The 13,869-nt window shown below is 35.0% G+C and overlaps 1 protein-coding gene across 1 annotated transcript in view; it reads right to left on the bottom strand.

Annotated features, from left to right (window-relative positions):
- Window positions 1-1,786: 1,786 nt before the first annotated feature.
- LOC124436351 (pleckstrin homology domain-containing family G member 4B-like) overlaps window positions 1,787-13,869 on the bottom strand; it is a 43,668-nt gene continuing 31,585 nt past the window's right edge. The window contains exons 9-24 of the mRNA XM_046986270.1: window positions 11,981-12,103; window positions 11,161-11,352; window positions 10,346-10,633; window positions 9,977-10,032; window positions 9,823-9,898; window positions 9,652-9,755; window positions 8,385-8,454; window positions 8,219-8,308; window positions 7,819-7,911; window positions 7,609-7,659; window positions 7,462-7,539; window positions 4,238-4,273; window positions 4,034-4,168; window positions 3,534-3,635; window positions 2,839-2,917; window positions 1,787-2,533 (exon numbers count right to left, since the gene is read on the bottom strand). Of these exons, the coding sequence (XP_046842226.1) occupies window positions 2,250-2,533; window positions 2,839-2,917; window positions 3,534-3,635; window positions 4,034-4,168; window positions 4,238-4,273; window positions 7,462-7,539; window positions 7,609-7,659; window positions 7,819-7,911; window positions 8,219-8,308; window positions 8,385-8,454; window positions 9,652-9,755; window positions 9,823-9,898; window positions 9,977-10,032; window positions 10,346-10,633; window positions 11,161-11,352; window positions 11,981-12,103 (1,857 nt within the window). The 3' untranslated portion in view covers window positions 1,787-2,249. The remainder of the gene's footprint in view (window positions 2,534-2,838; window positions 2,918-3,533; window positions 3,636-4,033; window positions 4,169-4,237; window positions 4,274-7,461; window positions 7,540-7,608; window positions 7,660-7,818; window positions 7,912-8,218; window positions 8,309-8,384; window positions 8,455-9,651; window positions 9,756-9,822; window positions 9,899-9,976; window positions 10,033-10,345; window positions 10,634-11,160; window positions 11,353-11,980; window positions 12,104-13,869) is intronic.

The raw sequence follows: 13,869 nt of genomic DNA, 5'->3' as shown, positions 1-13,869 counted from the left end.
TCTGTTATGCCTTACAAAAGGCGAGCGAAATAATTACATCTTCCCAATATGGTGTTACATCACCGATGTTAAATTACCATCATAGTGCTTTAATTACATTATTAACTTATAATAACAATTCATAATCACAATTTCATCAAACCTACAAAAAAAGCAAACTATTATTAAAATTTCTTTTTCCAAAAGCATACAGTGAAGATGTAAACAATTCGTAAGTTATTCATCCCCATACGTCTTGTTATCATACCCTTCCCTCACCTCACCCAAAATGTTTAATCGGAACCTAGAAGAAATGCCTTATTGTAATTTCAGGCTCATTACCAGACCTCTTTTAAAGTAAGCAATGCCTCTCTCCTGAGATGCATCAAATAATTATTGGATGACATTGAGTTATTTATCATGCGAAAGCCGAATTCAATAATTGATTTGTCATTCATCTCAACTGAAATAGAAAGAAGGCAGTTGGATGTAAAACATTGTCACAACATCAGTTAATTTGTCTTTTTGGGACGGTCTCTTGAATTTATTCTCGCTTAAATATGTTGTAAATATATTTGAAGCGAGCTTCATCGCTTTTTAATGTTACCGCATTCTTTTCCCTTAAAAGCTTTTGCACATCATTTTTATTTATGATGGCAATAATCGTTGCCACTATTTAACTTTTGATTCAAAACTGGCATTTGCCGGTGTAAACAATTGTGGAAACTATTACTTGTAAATGGGACGTTAGAATTACGGAATATCAGGAATTATTTCAAATGTAGTACCCACCCTGTTCGTCATTCTCAACCCATGACCCTTAAACCCCCGAGAATTACTCATGTGTGATAGCTAGATTGTGACGGTGATTGTTCAAGGACATTGTCAGTTTTGGTTGACTTGTTAGTAGGTGATGTATTTTCTGGACTTTTTGTATTTATAGCACTAGTATGTGATTGTCTCCGTTGATGAATTTTCCCATCGTTGATATTATTTTGACCTTAAACTACGCTAGGAGGTCGTGAACTTGTAAAAATACATATAAACGACCTCCGCTTTGAAGCTTTTGCCACTTTCGTTGAATTATAGTCAATGTTGGGTTTTCCATCCTTAGAGGAACCCGGAATATCGTTATTTTGCACTATTTTTTTAGCCGAATCATTTTGCGGCGCTTTGTCGACAAATTTTGTTCCTCTTGAACCGAAAAGTCTTTTTTTAAGCGAAGGTCGTCTTTCGAAGTTTTGATCATCTCCAGAATTCACCTCGTCCAATGGATTGGATTTCGTTTTCCTCATCAACTATTTTGCTTCATCTGTTGACTTTTTTCGAAAAGAAATTGACTTAGCTGGGGCACTTGTAGCATAATAGTTAAACCGCTCGCTAGGTAGTCGGTACTGCCTCGTCTCAAGCTCGAGACCCTCCGTATAAATCGACGTTTGTCCATAAGAGGGCTGGTGTATTGAGTGTATGGAGAAGAAATGGTTGACATTGTTATCGTTGGACTAAAGTTTGACGAGTCATCAAACAATGATGATCACGGCGTGGGAGCTTGTTCTCCAGGTTGACTACCAACACTGATACCTGTTGTAGCTTCGGATAGACAATTCTTTAGAGAATAGGACGATCAATGTGTATAAGTTTTGTATAAGATTCATTTGCAATCAACTTTAGTGACAAAATAATAAGATAATCAGTGTCTCCAATCTTCTATCAACTGAATTTCAGGATCAACTATTGAATATGATGATATTTTAAAACACAGTTCTAGTTTCTTTCATATCTTAATATTATAGACAATAACGTCAAGTTGTTGTGATGTACTAAGGTATAGTAACAAGATAATCATTGTCTTCAATGTTTCACGAACTAAACTACAAGAACAATTGTGAATTATGATGATACTTTAAAACAGAGTTTTAGTTTCTTCCATATCTTCATATCATAGATAAAAACATCACGTTGTTTTGATGTACTCAGTTATAATAAGAAAATAATTATTGTCATTGTGTCTAAAAAAAAGCAATTCAACTTCAAACAGGTGATGTGCAAAAATAAATTAATGAAACACAGTGGTTATAAAATATTATGAAAAAGCAAAGTTCTAGTTTTGAAATGTTATGTGTTTGAGGAATATTCTTGTACTGAGGGTCATATAATGGCCGAAACACAATATGATTTTGACAAAGAATTTTCCTTGTTTACAATGCAAATCTAATCTAACATGACCGAAAGTCCATTGTTCTTTACAACAAAGATTGGGATTATCATCATTAAGATAGATGACATTTATGTGTTTCATCGCTAGATTTTTTCTCTCTTGAATAGTTACTGCCGCTTGCTCGGCAGTTGGTACTGCCTCGTCTCATAGTTGACATTCTCCGTATAAGTCGACGTCTCTCCATGTTTTCGTTGTATGTAGAAGAAATGGTTTGCATTGTTATTGTCGGACTAAAATTCGATGAGTCATCGATTATCGATGATCGCGTCGTGAGAACTTGTTCTCCAGGTTGACTACCAACACTGATACCTGTTGTCGCTTCAGCTTCACTGTACCCTAGAGAATGAACGATGTTTATAAGTTTTTATAAGGTTCATATTCAATAGCCTGTAAAATCAGTGTCATAAAATAATATGAAAAACCAAAGTTGTAGTTATGGAACGTTATGTTGTTTGAGGCATATTCTTGTTGTGAGGGTCATGTAATGGCCGCCATAGAACATGATTTTAACCAAGAATTTTCTTTGCTTAGAAAGTAAATCTAATCTAACATGGCAGAAATTCCACTGTTCTTTACAACAAAGATTGGGATTGTCATCATTAAAATAGATGACACGGGTGTATATATAAAGAAAACATTACTTTTGTTTCTGACTGCCTGACACTCTAACAATCTTCTTATTTCTTTCACCCAAGCTCTCTTATTTTCTATGCTTTTAGCCTAAAAATAAAGCTACAGATTTGTCATACAGTAACACATTACGTATATACAAAAGTTAAATTCTGACACAGCTATGCGCACATATAAAAACATGTGGTACAAACAAGATTCAAACTCCCAGCTTTCAAATACCACGATTGTAAATTGAATTTCTGATTCTCGTATATCTTTGGAGTAAAATGGAAACACTAAGCCATCAAAACTGCTGTTGTGATTCGAAAATATTTCGACCAATCGAAATTAAAAAAGATCAGTTCCGACTACTTTCCGGCTCAGAGTTGAATTTCTGATTCTTTGACAATGGCTTTGGAACATTAAGCTCGATTGTTTTTCCTGACTACCAAGTTGGCGGAAACCCCCATAAAAAAATTCACTTGAATTTCATGTTGTAGTTGGAAATAATAATTTTGAAGCAGCCCGCCAAAATTGCCAATTTGACGTCACATGACTGGCATGTAATTTCTAAATTTACAGGAGCAGGTTTATCGTAAAATTTCCACATAATTTCAAGTGTCACTATTGGTGTCTACGCAAGGAATCAAACCAATATGAAATTTCAATATTTAGTCACATTAACTAGATGTAAGACATGCAAGCAATATAAAAATATGTCTACCTCGAAAGTAAACGTATCTCTGGCGTTTTGCCTTCTTCTAAGCCATAATTCAAATCTAAGAACATTTTCGCCAACTGCCTCCCTCAGACCAATGTCAGCCGTCTATATAAATGAGACAATTATTGCATATAAACCTGGTTAAAGTATTTCAGTTCATGGAAGCAAATTTCAAAAGTACAATTTTCATCTTTTTGTACATCGTAGTTAGTGGCTGCCAGCAAATTTCAAAATGGTAATGTTTGCATACTAGAATGCAGATTACAGTGTGATATGACTTATGTTTCGAAACACTTTTGTTCTAAATCTATCCTATATTCAAAAAATTTCCTTTGACTAATTTTGTGAAAAAAAATATCAATATCCAACCCTAACAGGAAAAAAGAAGGAAAAACCTGTCGAGATTATCGCGTTACAAACATACGTTGACGAAGAATTTCAATAGCTAATCATGGTTTGGATGTCCATAGCTAATTTAAAGTCATTTCCACGTAAAAACAAACCTTAAGTGAGCTTTTATAAATAAAAATATCCGCTCCACTTGTTTGTTCCTTTGCTTTACTGAAGATAACCACGTCTTCAAAAAGAAAAACTCGACGAAAGCATTTCCTTCTATCTTGCCACACGGTAAAATCATCCTTAATTTAAAAAATGACAATTTTAGCTCATCAAAAAATCGAAGTTCAAATAATTTCACTCAAACCTACCACAAGTAAGAGTTTTCCTTGTTCCTTTAAGTTGACCTAAAGCAAAATGATGCATTGAGAAGCTAATTCTTATAATAAATATTAAAGCTCAGCAGAGTGCTTTTAAAAGAGCCATTCAATACAAAAATAAAAGAGCCATTCAAAAATAATGTACTACATATGTGCATTATTACATGCATACATTTATACATCATGTACATTATTTTTTTATTGAATGGCTCTTTTAAAAGCACTCTGCTGGACTTTAATATTTATTATAGGAATTTGTTTCTCACCCGGTACATCCCTGGTCAATATCGAGAAGCTATTGAAAATTCGCTCACTCGTGATTTTAGAACGACCTATGGATTGTTGCGCGATTGATGGGTCGCATTTCAACGATCAAGATATCATTATTGCTGGCTTTTTATGGGCTGCACATATGAGCAAGTTGACAGGGATTCAGCGACGCGTTAAATGCATTGAAAGGGGGCAAAACTTCAAGCTTAAAAATTACAACTGTTGTTAAGCTCCACAAGTTATTCCTGTTAAAATTTTTAAATGAAGCAAACCTGGTTGTTTCAATTTCAAATGTTTTGCGTAGTTATTAAATCAGAATATCGTGAAAGTGCCCGAGAAGATTTATCTTATAATAAATAATAAGATAAAGAATAAGAACAGAATCGAGATTCAACGCCTCGCTGAATCCCGGCTAACCGAGCCCATGTGAACAGCCCCTTAGAAGTTGACTACATGAGCCCATGTAACAGGGATTCAGCCAAGCGATAAATGATTTTGGCAAATGGAAACGATTCAATACTTATCATCAGATAAATCTTCTCGAACAATTTCAAGCCTCACTAAATGTTGGCTAGCCGGGAAGCAGCCCCTTGATCTACTTTACTTGGTGTCCACAAAACTAACAGGCTACCCACATGTACGCATCGCGTAATACCTATTTTTGTTTATATCTTTTGAAGACCTGTTTCATTGTATTGTTTTGTTTTATCTTTTTTGTCTTTGTTTTGTTTTACTTCAATATTTTAAAATATAAAACTAGGCGTTGTTATTCTTCGCTTTTAACTTACGTGTTTATCTAACGTCGACTGCAAATTTTAATGTATCTTCTAGCAATAAAGTAAATGGTTTAAACCCGGGAGTATCGTTACATGTTTGTAGATGTAGATCGTCCAAGTTGGTATAGTCCTGAGACGGACTGTTTTTGTTGTTATTGTCTGACGTTTCGACAACCTTAGCGGTAGTCATCTTCAGAGTCAAATGAGGAGTAAACTACAGGTTAGCCGTATTTGTTATCTGGTTCTTACGTCATTGTATTGTGTGTACAGGAAATGGGTATTGTCATTGTGAATAAGTGTGAAGTGTAATGTGTTTAGTTGATCGTTTGTTTGTATTGTGAATAAGTCGTTTATAAGGTGCCGGTAAATACTGTGATCTGTTCATGGGGTTTGTTCCAAGTTGGTACACAAACTTTCTAACGTAGGCCGTTGTCTATAGTCAGTGCTGTAATAGCCTGCGTGTAGTCTCTACAGGGGAGAGAAAATTAGGCGGGAGAATGTAGATACTGCGAATCGGCAGCTAAATGCTTGTGACAGTGACGCAGATTTCCCTGGAAAAGCGGAGAAAGACTCTGATTGGCTTTTGGTAATAACTCATATTTTACACAAAAATTAATATTTTGGCGAGCAAGATGACGTCGATCGATTGTGGGTAGTTTTAATTAAATATCCTTATAGAAATTTTTAATTAAATAACACAAAAATATTGGGTTAGAGTTAGGGTTATGGTTTTTATTTAAGGGATAGTATTGAGAAAAATATGGACCAATCAGAAGCCGGACTAGATTCCTGTGTTTAGCGCCACTACTTGAATTAATTTAACACTGAATTATACGGGAAAATATATGAAATATCTTGTCGTCCTTATGATTATGAAAGTGGATATGAAGAGTCAAGATTTAAGACGGCTGTTGACGACACTTTTTACTGTTCTATTTGCCTTAACGTCGTTAGAGATGCAAGAATGTGTCAGCATAAGGAACATATCTTTTGTCGTTATTGTATCGAAGAACATCTACGAGTTAATGCACAAAGATGTCCTTATGTAAATACAGATAGATAAAATAGGACGTTATGTGGTCAACATACGCAACTGTGGAAAGAAATAATGATTCAAAGAAAGAAATGACGAAATCAAAGCAAGAAATGGAAAATGTTTAACAAAATTTATATACAGTGACCAAAGAAATGAAAGCCATGATGTTTCAATGTTTGAACAAGTTGAAAAAAAACTTGTTCAAACATTGTGTTCACCAATTGAAGAAGAGATGAACTCAGTAAATGGTGGTATTTTGATTGCTGGAGGTTTTCCCCTTTGCTCCTCAAAGGGCATTGAAATTTTTCCATGGAAAGGCAGGAAATGGTTTCAGACTGCGTCAATAGAAAACAAGCACAGAAATACTTCATCGATTATTTATACTGCCAGTCAATAGAGACTTTGGATCTTAAACATTTATCTTTGGCATGGAAGACATTTCCTCGAAAGTTTCCTGATGAATGTTGCGATCATCAAACTGTTGTTGATAAACAACAAATCCTTTACATTGGAGGATTTATTGTTATTAAAGGAATACCTGATCTGATCATTGAAATACAGATTACTGATACAACATCTCATGTTTTAAAAGAGTTGTGTCATATACCCGAACCACGAAAGAACCATTGAGCTCAGGTTGTTAATGAAAAAGTTGTCATTTTTGGAAGAGAAAGAAAAGATTATAATGCTTTATCAAATGTTTTGGAGTTTGATCCAAGGACTTTACATGTAAGGAAACGCCTCCATTACCTTATCCATTGTATGAAATGGGAACAGTTCAATGGAGATATAAAATTGTTCTTCTTGGAGGTTGAAAGAATATGTTGTGTAGTTATAAAAGATGATACAATTGTCCTCATGGGAGGTTGCAATTTTCATGGTAAGATCTTAAATCAGGGGAGTGTTTTAAAATGAGAAGTAGTTCTTCAATAAGTAGTAGTGAGACATATCTTCCATTGATGAATGAAGCACAAAGTAGGGCCATTGCTTAAGTTTTACCTTTTGAACAGAGATATGCATAAAAGCAAGCAAATGTTCTCGAAATAACAAGAGAGTAAACTAGAAAACTCGTTTGTATTAAGTTAAATAATAAATATAAATAATGTAAAAAACAGAAATAAAATCAAACGTACATTACATTCCCGTATAGAGTCCATAGCCAAAAGGTCGTTGCCATGTCGTAGTTGATATTTAACCATTTCCTCAGCATGCTAAAAAATGAAATGTTGAGATTTTATAAATAACGAAGTCAATAAGGTATAAAATAACGAGAACTTTACCCGTAGAAGTTTTGTAGACGAAGAATCAACTTCAATCACCTTGATCATTTCCTAGCACAAAAAGCAAATGATTCGTAAAATAAATAGATAAAAATTCAATATCAAAAGCTCGGTTTATCCATGTCCGTTTTCTTTCATATTTAGGAAACCAGGCATATATAATTTTCCATTCAAGGTGGATATAATCAAACATCAATTATCTTTTTTTACCTGTAAAAACAAAGCGTATTTTCCAATGCGTTGAACAGGTTTAAGGAGGTAGCTGCACAAATCTAGTTTATCATGAAGTTCATCTTGTCGTTTCTTAAAACGGAAGATTGTAATCGTCAGCAATGTGTCAGATAATTAAATAAAAATGCTATGTTGTCAAAGGCTTTTACTTTACAGAACGTGACGTTGAAGAAAGAAGAAGAAGCTGGTAAATAGCGAAACAGCAGCTGACGGCAGAGGGAAGAAGTCGTTTAAAAGGAGCGAGGTAAAAGCTAAAGACAGAGGAAGGCAGCAGCTATAAGGGAGCAAAGGGTGCAGCTGAAGATAAAGTGAAAGAGGTTTGCAGTTAAAAGAGGACTTTTCAGTAACAAAAGGAGCAAGTACGAAGGTATTTTCTTACCCTAAAATGAGCACTACCATGATCATGAAGAAGTTTGTCGGATGTCGGCTTGTTCTTGTTATACAACGCGTACAAAAAGAACTGCCTTTCCTACAGCAAAAATAAATCAAAACGTTTCGTGAAAATTTTCCTTCACTTCAAGATAAAACAATTAATGTTTCCTCACCCATTTCAAAAACGTAGCAGCAACTTGATAAGGTCTTTCTAGACATTGCTCAAGTTCTTGTGAAAAATTTCTGTGTAAAGAAATTAAGCATTAAAACTAGAGATTTTTACCACATGCGCAGTAGCGGATCCAGCATTCGTCAAGAACTTTGAGCTGCTCAGTTTCAAACTAAAAGTACTTTCAGAAAAACACTATTGGTTTTGAAGTTTTAGAGAATATAATTTCACCAATGGATATGGCTCAAAGGTACATAGAAATGTAAATACATGTGCTGCAGTAATTTGTCTTGACCTATCCTATAGATCCCCCATTGAGTGTAATAAGATATGCATAGTAAAAAATTCAATTGAGTGGCTCTATACTGTATATTTTTTGTTTTGTGTTGTGTTAAATGTAATGTACTGGGTGTATAAAAAACTGCAGTTCATTGGACTCAGCTGACATCAAGAATTTCCATGGAGACCTAAACGTAATTGAACACAACTATACATTCCTCTTGCAGCTACACCATTTGCTTGTTATTAGTGCACATTGAAAACTCAATTGCACGCTTTAACTCATCAAAAGCGTTGTAGAATATTCATCAACACGAAAGAAGAGTCAAAGCAGTTGTTGACGATCAATAGCATTTATTTATGCCGCATATCAATCGGGAATTTTCATGTATCATTAACGTACATTCAATAAAATTAAAGGAAAGATCATTAAGATAATGCAGACATTCAAATAAATTTACATGTACTTTTTATGACAGAGAAGTACTGTATTGCAGTTGCCAAAGACTTTACGCGACACACAACATTTCTTGGGACCGGCATCTTTCGTACAAAGTATGTACATGCTTATTTGAAAGTTTGCTTGATCTTAACGTTCCTTGACTTTTTTCCGTTTATTTTACAGAATGCACGCTAATGCTACTTGAATATTGTGAATTGTTATGAGGCATAAGTAAATGTTATTAATTGTCGACTAGTGCTCTCGATTATTCCTTCGCGTTCATGATTATCTACAGCGCTATCGATAGGTCAATAATTAAAGTGTTTAATTGAACGTCCAATGTGCTATAATGATGAGAAAATCATGCATTGCAAATCGCAAGTCCCAAGTGAGACACCCCTGTATGTCACATGCCAAGCGTATGTGTAGTAAACTATGTTCCAGGCCCCTACTAACCGGAGCAGTTAAATCAAAGAAGCTGACCGATACGTACTTTCAGGATTAAACAACAAATACATGTTTGTAAACAAGTTTGAAACAGAAAAATTACCTTTGGTGAAATTCATACAACTTTTCAATATTTCCAAATATTAAATTTTTCTTTCCCCGTAATGACGCCGGCAAATCATCGCTCTCCATTTCCTTCACATAATTCTACATGAAGAAATTTCACGAAATTACTGATAACGTAAACTCTTGATTTATTAGGATCCGAGATTACCTGGATTACATAATTCAAGAAATTGACATAATCTCTTTCGGTAGTGGCCATTTCATCCACAATATGCAACAACTTTCTAGAAAATAACAATGGCCTTGAGCGTTTATGCAAAATAGTTTGATGTTTCGTTTTTATGTGAAGTTCGCAAACTTACTTTTTGGTTGTTTCTGAAAGTTTTTGATAAGTTTGTTCATCATCTTCTCCAGCTGTCTGAAAAGCAAAACCATTTTAATTCATTTGCATCATTCTTGTAAAGTCATTACTTTACGATGCAAAAAAAAACGTTTATAGATCAACAAAAGATGAAAACGTATTGGTAAAAGAAGATCTAATTGAAAGATTGGTTTCATGTAGAGGGAAATATCATTGCAATAATAGTTAAAAAATAGAAAAATGAATGACTTCACTGTTATCTCCATAGAAGTGGCTTCATAAAGTGGTGGCAAAAAATATCAATTGACATCAGTTGAAAATCGCTAACACCACCATACATGCAAGGTCAACACGTCTCCATAAAACATACCTGTACGCATACTGCCGCCCCCTGTAATGTTTCCTGACGTTTTAAAAACTTTTCCTTGACTTCCTTGTATTCCGCAACAGATTTCTCAGCCTGATTTTGAAGATCCTCATTCTTCAATTTACCAGAAAGTTCAATTAAGTTATTTAATCTTTCCTTCGACCACATGGGAAATTCTTGAAGAAATCCTTCCATGCTTTCTTTTAGTGAAGCGACACCTTTAGAGGAGTTTGATGCTTCCATATTCATGAATGCCATGTGTTTCAATGCTTGAATTCTCCATTCAGAACACTGTAATGACGTAAGATGTCTTTAATGGAAATAATACTTAACTATTCCACACAGTAATTGGGAAGATCAAAAGTTCCACTAGTCTCTTCAAAAGAAGTAAACCAACGATAAGAAGGAAGGAAAGTTTATGAAATGTCATCAGTAACCTAGCCAGCCTGCAGACTTACTCCTGCTACGTAAGTTCCTAAAGATTATCATTATTCATTTCTTTAGAAATCTATTGTTCTCACGACAGGTCAACATAAAAATATTTGTAAAGCAATGGTATAAATTCAGGCTGGCTGCGTCACTGTGTATCATGATGATTTACAAGTTATTGTCTCCAATTTCTCGTGTTGAAATTCTTTCCATTCTCTCTTTTGCTTCATCTAAGTGGATTATCCATTGATTGATAAAACACGTAATATGACAGCTCAGACCAATCATTTACACGAACAAGAAACCACGTGGTATAAACAATCAGACCAATAATTTACACGAAAGTGAAACCACGTGATACAAGCACTCAGACAAATCATTTACATTACCTCTCTGATCGTTTTATGAAACTCAATACACGTGACCAAAGCGACACGTCTTTCCTCCAGTGCTGTAGTGAATTGATCCAGTATTGTCTTGAGTACCTTTGACATTTCTTTCTCATCAATGAAATCAATAGTTCCCAACTGAGCTATATCGCTACCATCCTCTAGTGAATTTTGAGCTTGGAGTATATAACTCTAATAAAGAATTGAGCAATGTCAAATATGAGAAATCGTGTACTGACCAAAAATTGTACTGTCTGGATGAAGTATTATATTCAGGGATAAAGACTTCAATTGAGTGAGATAAAATTCTACATTCAGGGATAAAGATGTATAACGTCGGATAAAGTTGTTCGAATTGGGATGAAGATTTCAAATATGTGGGATAAATTATTACCACTCAGTGATAAACATGCATAGTTTGGAACAAAATTGTATAATCAAGCATGAAGATTTATAGTGGTATAAAGTAACACAGTCTGGGATGAACATATATAGTGTCGGCAATAAATTTGTCTAATATGGGACAAAGATGTACTGCGCGATATAAATATATACAGCATGGGATTAATTTTTTGCAGATTTGATTGAAGTAGTATGATTCTGGACAAATATTTTAAGTGCATGAGAAAAGTTATGCATTCTGTGTTTCTTCAACGTTGAGTTCGAAGTTTTAGATTTTCTCTAGATGTAACGGTTTCATTTCAAGGAAAATGTTGACAGAGGAGAGGAGGGAAAGTAAAAAGTTCTACCATTAATGAAATTTAATGTGCTTGTTATGAAAGTGACATACTAAAGTTTTTACTTCGTAATACAATAATACCTTCGCATCAGTCAGGAATTTCTTAAAGTTATCATGGTAACTGAGCGCCTGCTTATATGACTTTGCAATCTCCACAGGTTTTTTCAAGTGAGGCATACCGACATCCTGTAGCCACTTTAATACCTAAAAAAAACATTTAAACCATACATTACAAAAATCGTGTCGAATACCGATAGCCTATAACATCAATAAATTTTACACTATTGACTACACAATCCAGCTATAGGAAAAGGTCAGTGTAGTCACGTGAGCAACCATTCTTTCTTCCCTTATTGAAATTTGAAAATAACAGTTGATAGTAAACGATATCGTGACCAGTGACCTTCACCAAGAAAAAGAGCAAAATAAAGAAATAGAAAATGGTACAAGCAATCGTTTAACGATGCATGGTTAAAAGATCCAGAACTACAAGACTGTATTTCAAAAGACCCCGGAAATAAATTCACACTAAGATGCAAAGTTGTGAACATACATTCAACGGTCCCAACAAGTCGGCTTTGATGAAGCATAAAGCTACAAAAAGGCATAATGATGCATTTAAAGCCTAGAAAAACACTTTGCACGTAAGGAAGTTTTTCAAAAAGCAAACAGGGCCAGATGTTGACGAAATGACAGCTAGAGCCAAAGTTTTGTTGTCTGGTTTTTTACCTTACCACCGAACGACTTTCATTCAGGCGGATCGTTTCAGTGAGTTAATGAAAAAAATTTTTCCAGCCCGCAAAATTGCGCAGAATACGCAGTTAAAAAAAACAAAGGCATCATATGTTGTTCAAGAGGGAATTGCGCGAGAGGAAGTCGAGTCGCTATCAGCAATCTGTCAAAAAATCAAATTTTCTCGGATCGCAGACGAATCAACAGATGTTTCGGTCTCCTAAATTCTTGCTGTTGTTGTCAGATTTTACCATGAAAGGAAAGTGACTGATGCTTTATTGACTGCGCTTATAGTAGAAAATGGCTCTGCTAATGGATTGTATGCGGATGTTAAAAACTTTTTTGAAGAACGAGCAATACCACAAACTAATATTACTGGTTTTGCTAGCGATGTTCGACAATGATGGGTGGAAAAGGTTTCCAAACTCTTTTAAAAAAAGATGTACCAGGTGCATTTGACTTTGGTTGTATTTGTCACTACTTTGTTCTCTGCTCACACCATGCAAGTAGTCGCCTACCTTCTTGATTGGAAGGATTTGTGAAAGACGTCTACTGTTATTTTTCCCGTAGCAGTAAGCGACAACACCAGTTCCGTCTCATACAAGATATTATGAAAGCACCTCATCATAAAGTTCTCAAACTTTCACAGACGAGGTGGCTTTCCCGAGGCCAAGTTGTTGCAAGAATTTTAAAGCAATGGGATGCATTAAAACTTTTTTTGCAATCTGAGTCTCCATGTGATCGTATAGACGGGGCTGTCAAGATCTATGAACCCATGACGACAAATGAAACCAAACATATTCTGGCATTCCTAAAATACATATTGTAAAACGTTGATAGTTTAAATGTTCAATTTCAAGCTCAAGATTTCAAGCTGCACACTCTGTACAGTTTTATGTCAGATGAGTATAGAAGCATTTTAGCCTTGTTCATCAAAGACAATATAGTACGAGAAACACCGTTGGACGAGATTATTCCAAACGACGTAAAGATATACAAGCCTCCCAATGATATTCATCTCGGAGGAAGATGCGAATGCCTGTGCACTCAACTGTCTTTGGGTAACCAAGAACAACGTTTCAGAAGCCATTGTCGTAACTTCTTCGTTGAGTTATGTAACCAAATAAAAAAACACGTTTTCTTTCAAAAGTGATGGAGTTCTAGCTTTGCTATCAGCTGTCAACCCTTCAGAGGCATTGTCCACCAGGTGATCACTAAGCTCGATAGCGGTATTAGCA

This window comes from Xenia sp. Carnegie-2017, unplaced genomic scaffold (assembly GCF_021976095.1).
Source record: "Xenia sp. Carnegie-2017 unplaced genomic scaffold, XeniaSp_v1 HiC_scaffold_16, whole genome shotgun sequence".
In the NCBI taxonomy this organism is placed as follows: Eukaryota; Metazoa; Cnidaria; class Anthozoa; order Malacalcyonacea; family Xeniidae; genus Xenia; species Xenia sp. Carnegie-2017.
The sequence above is the reverse complement of the archived record's forward strand: the minus strand, read 5'-3'. Positions and strand labels throughout refer to the sequence as shown.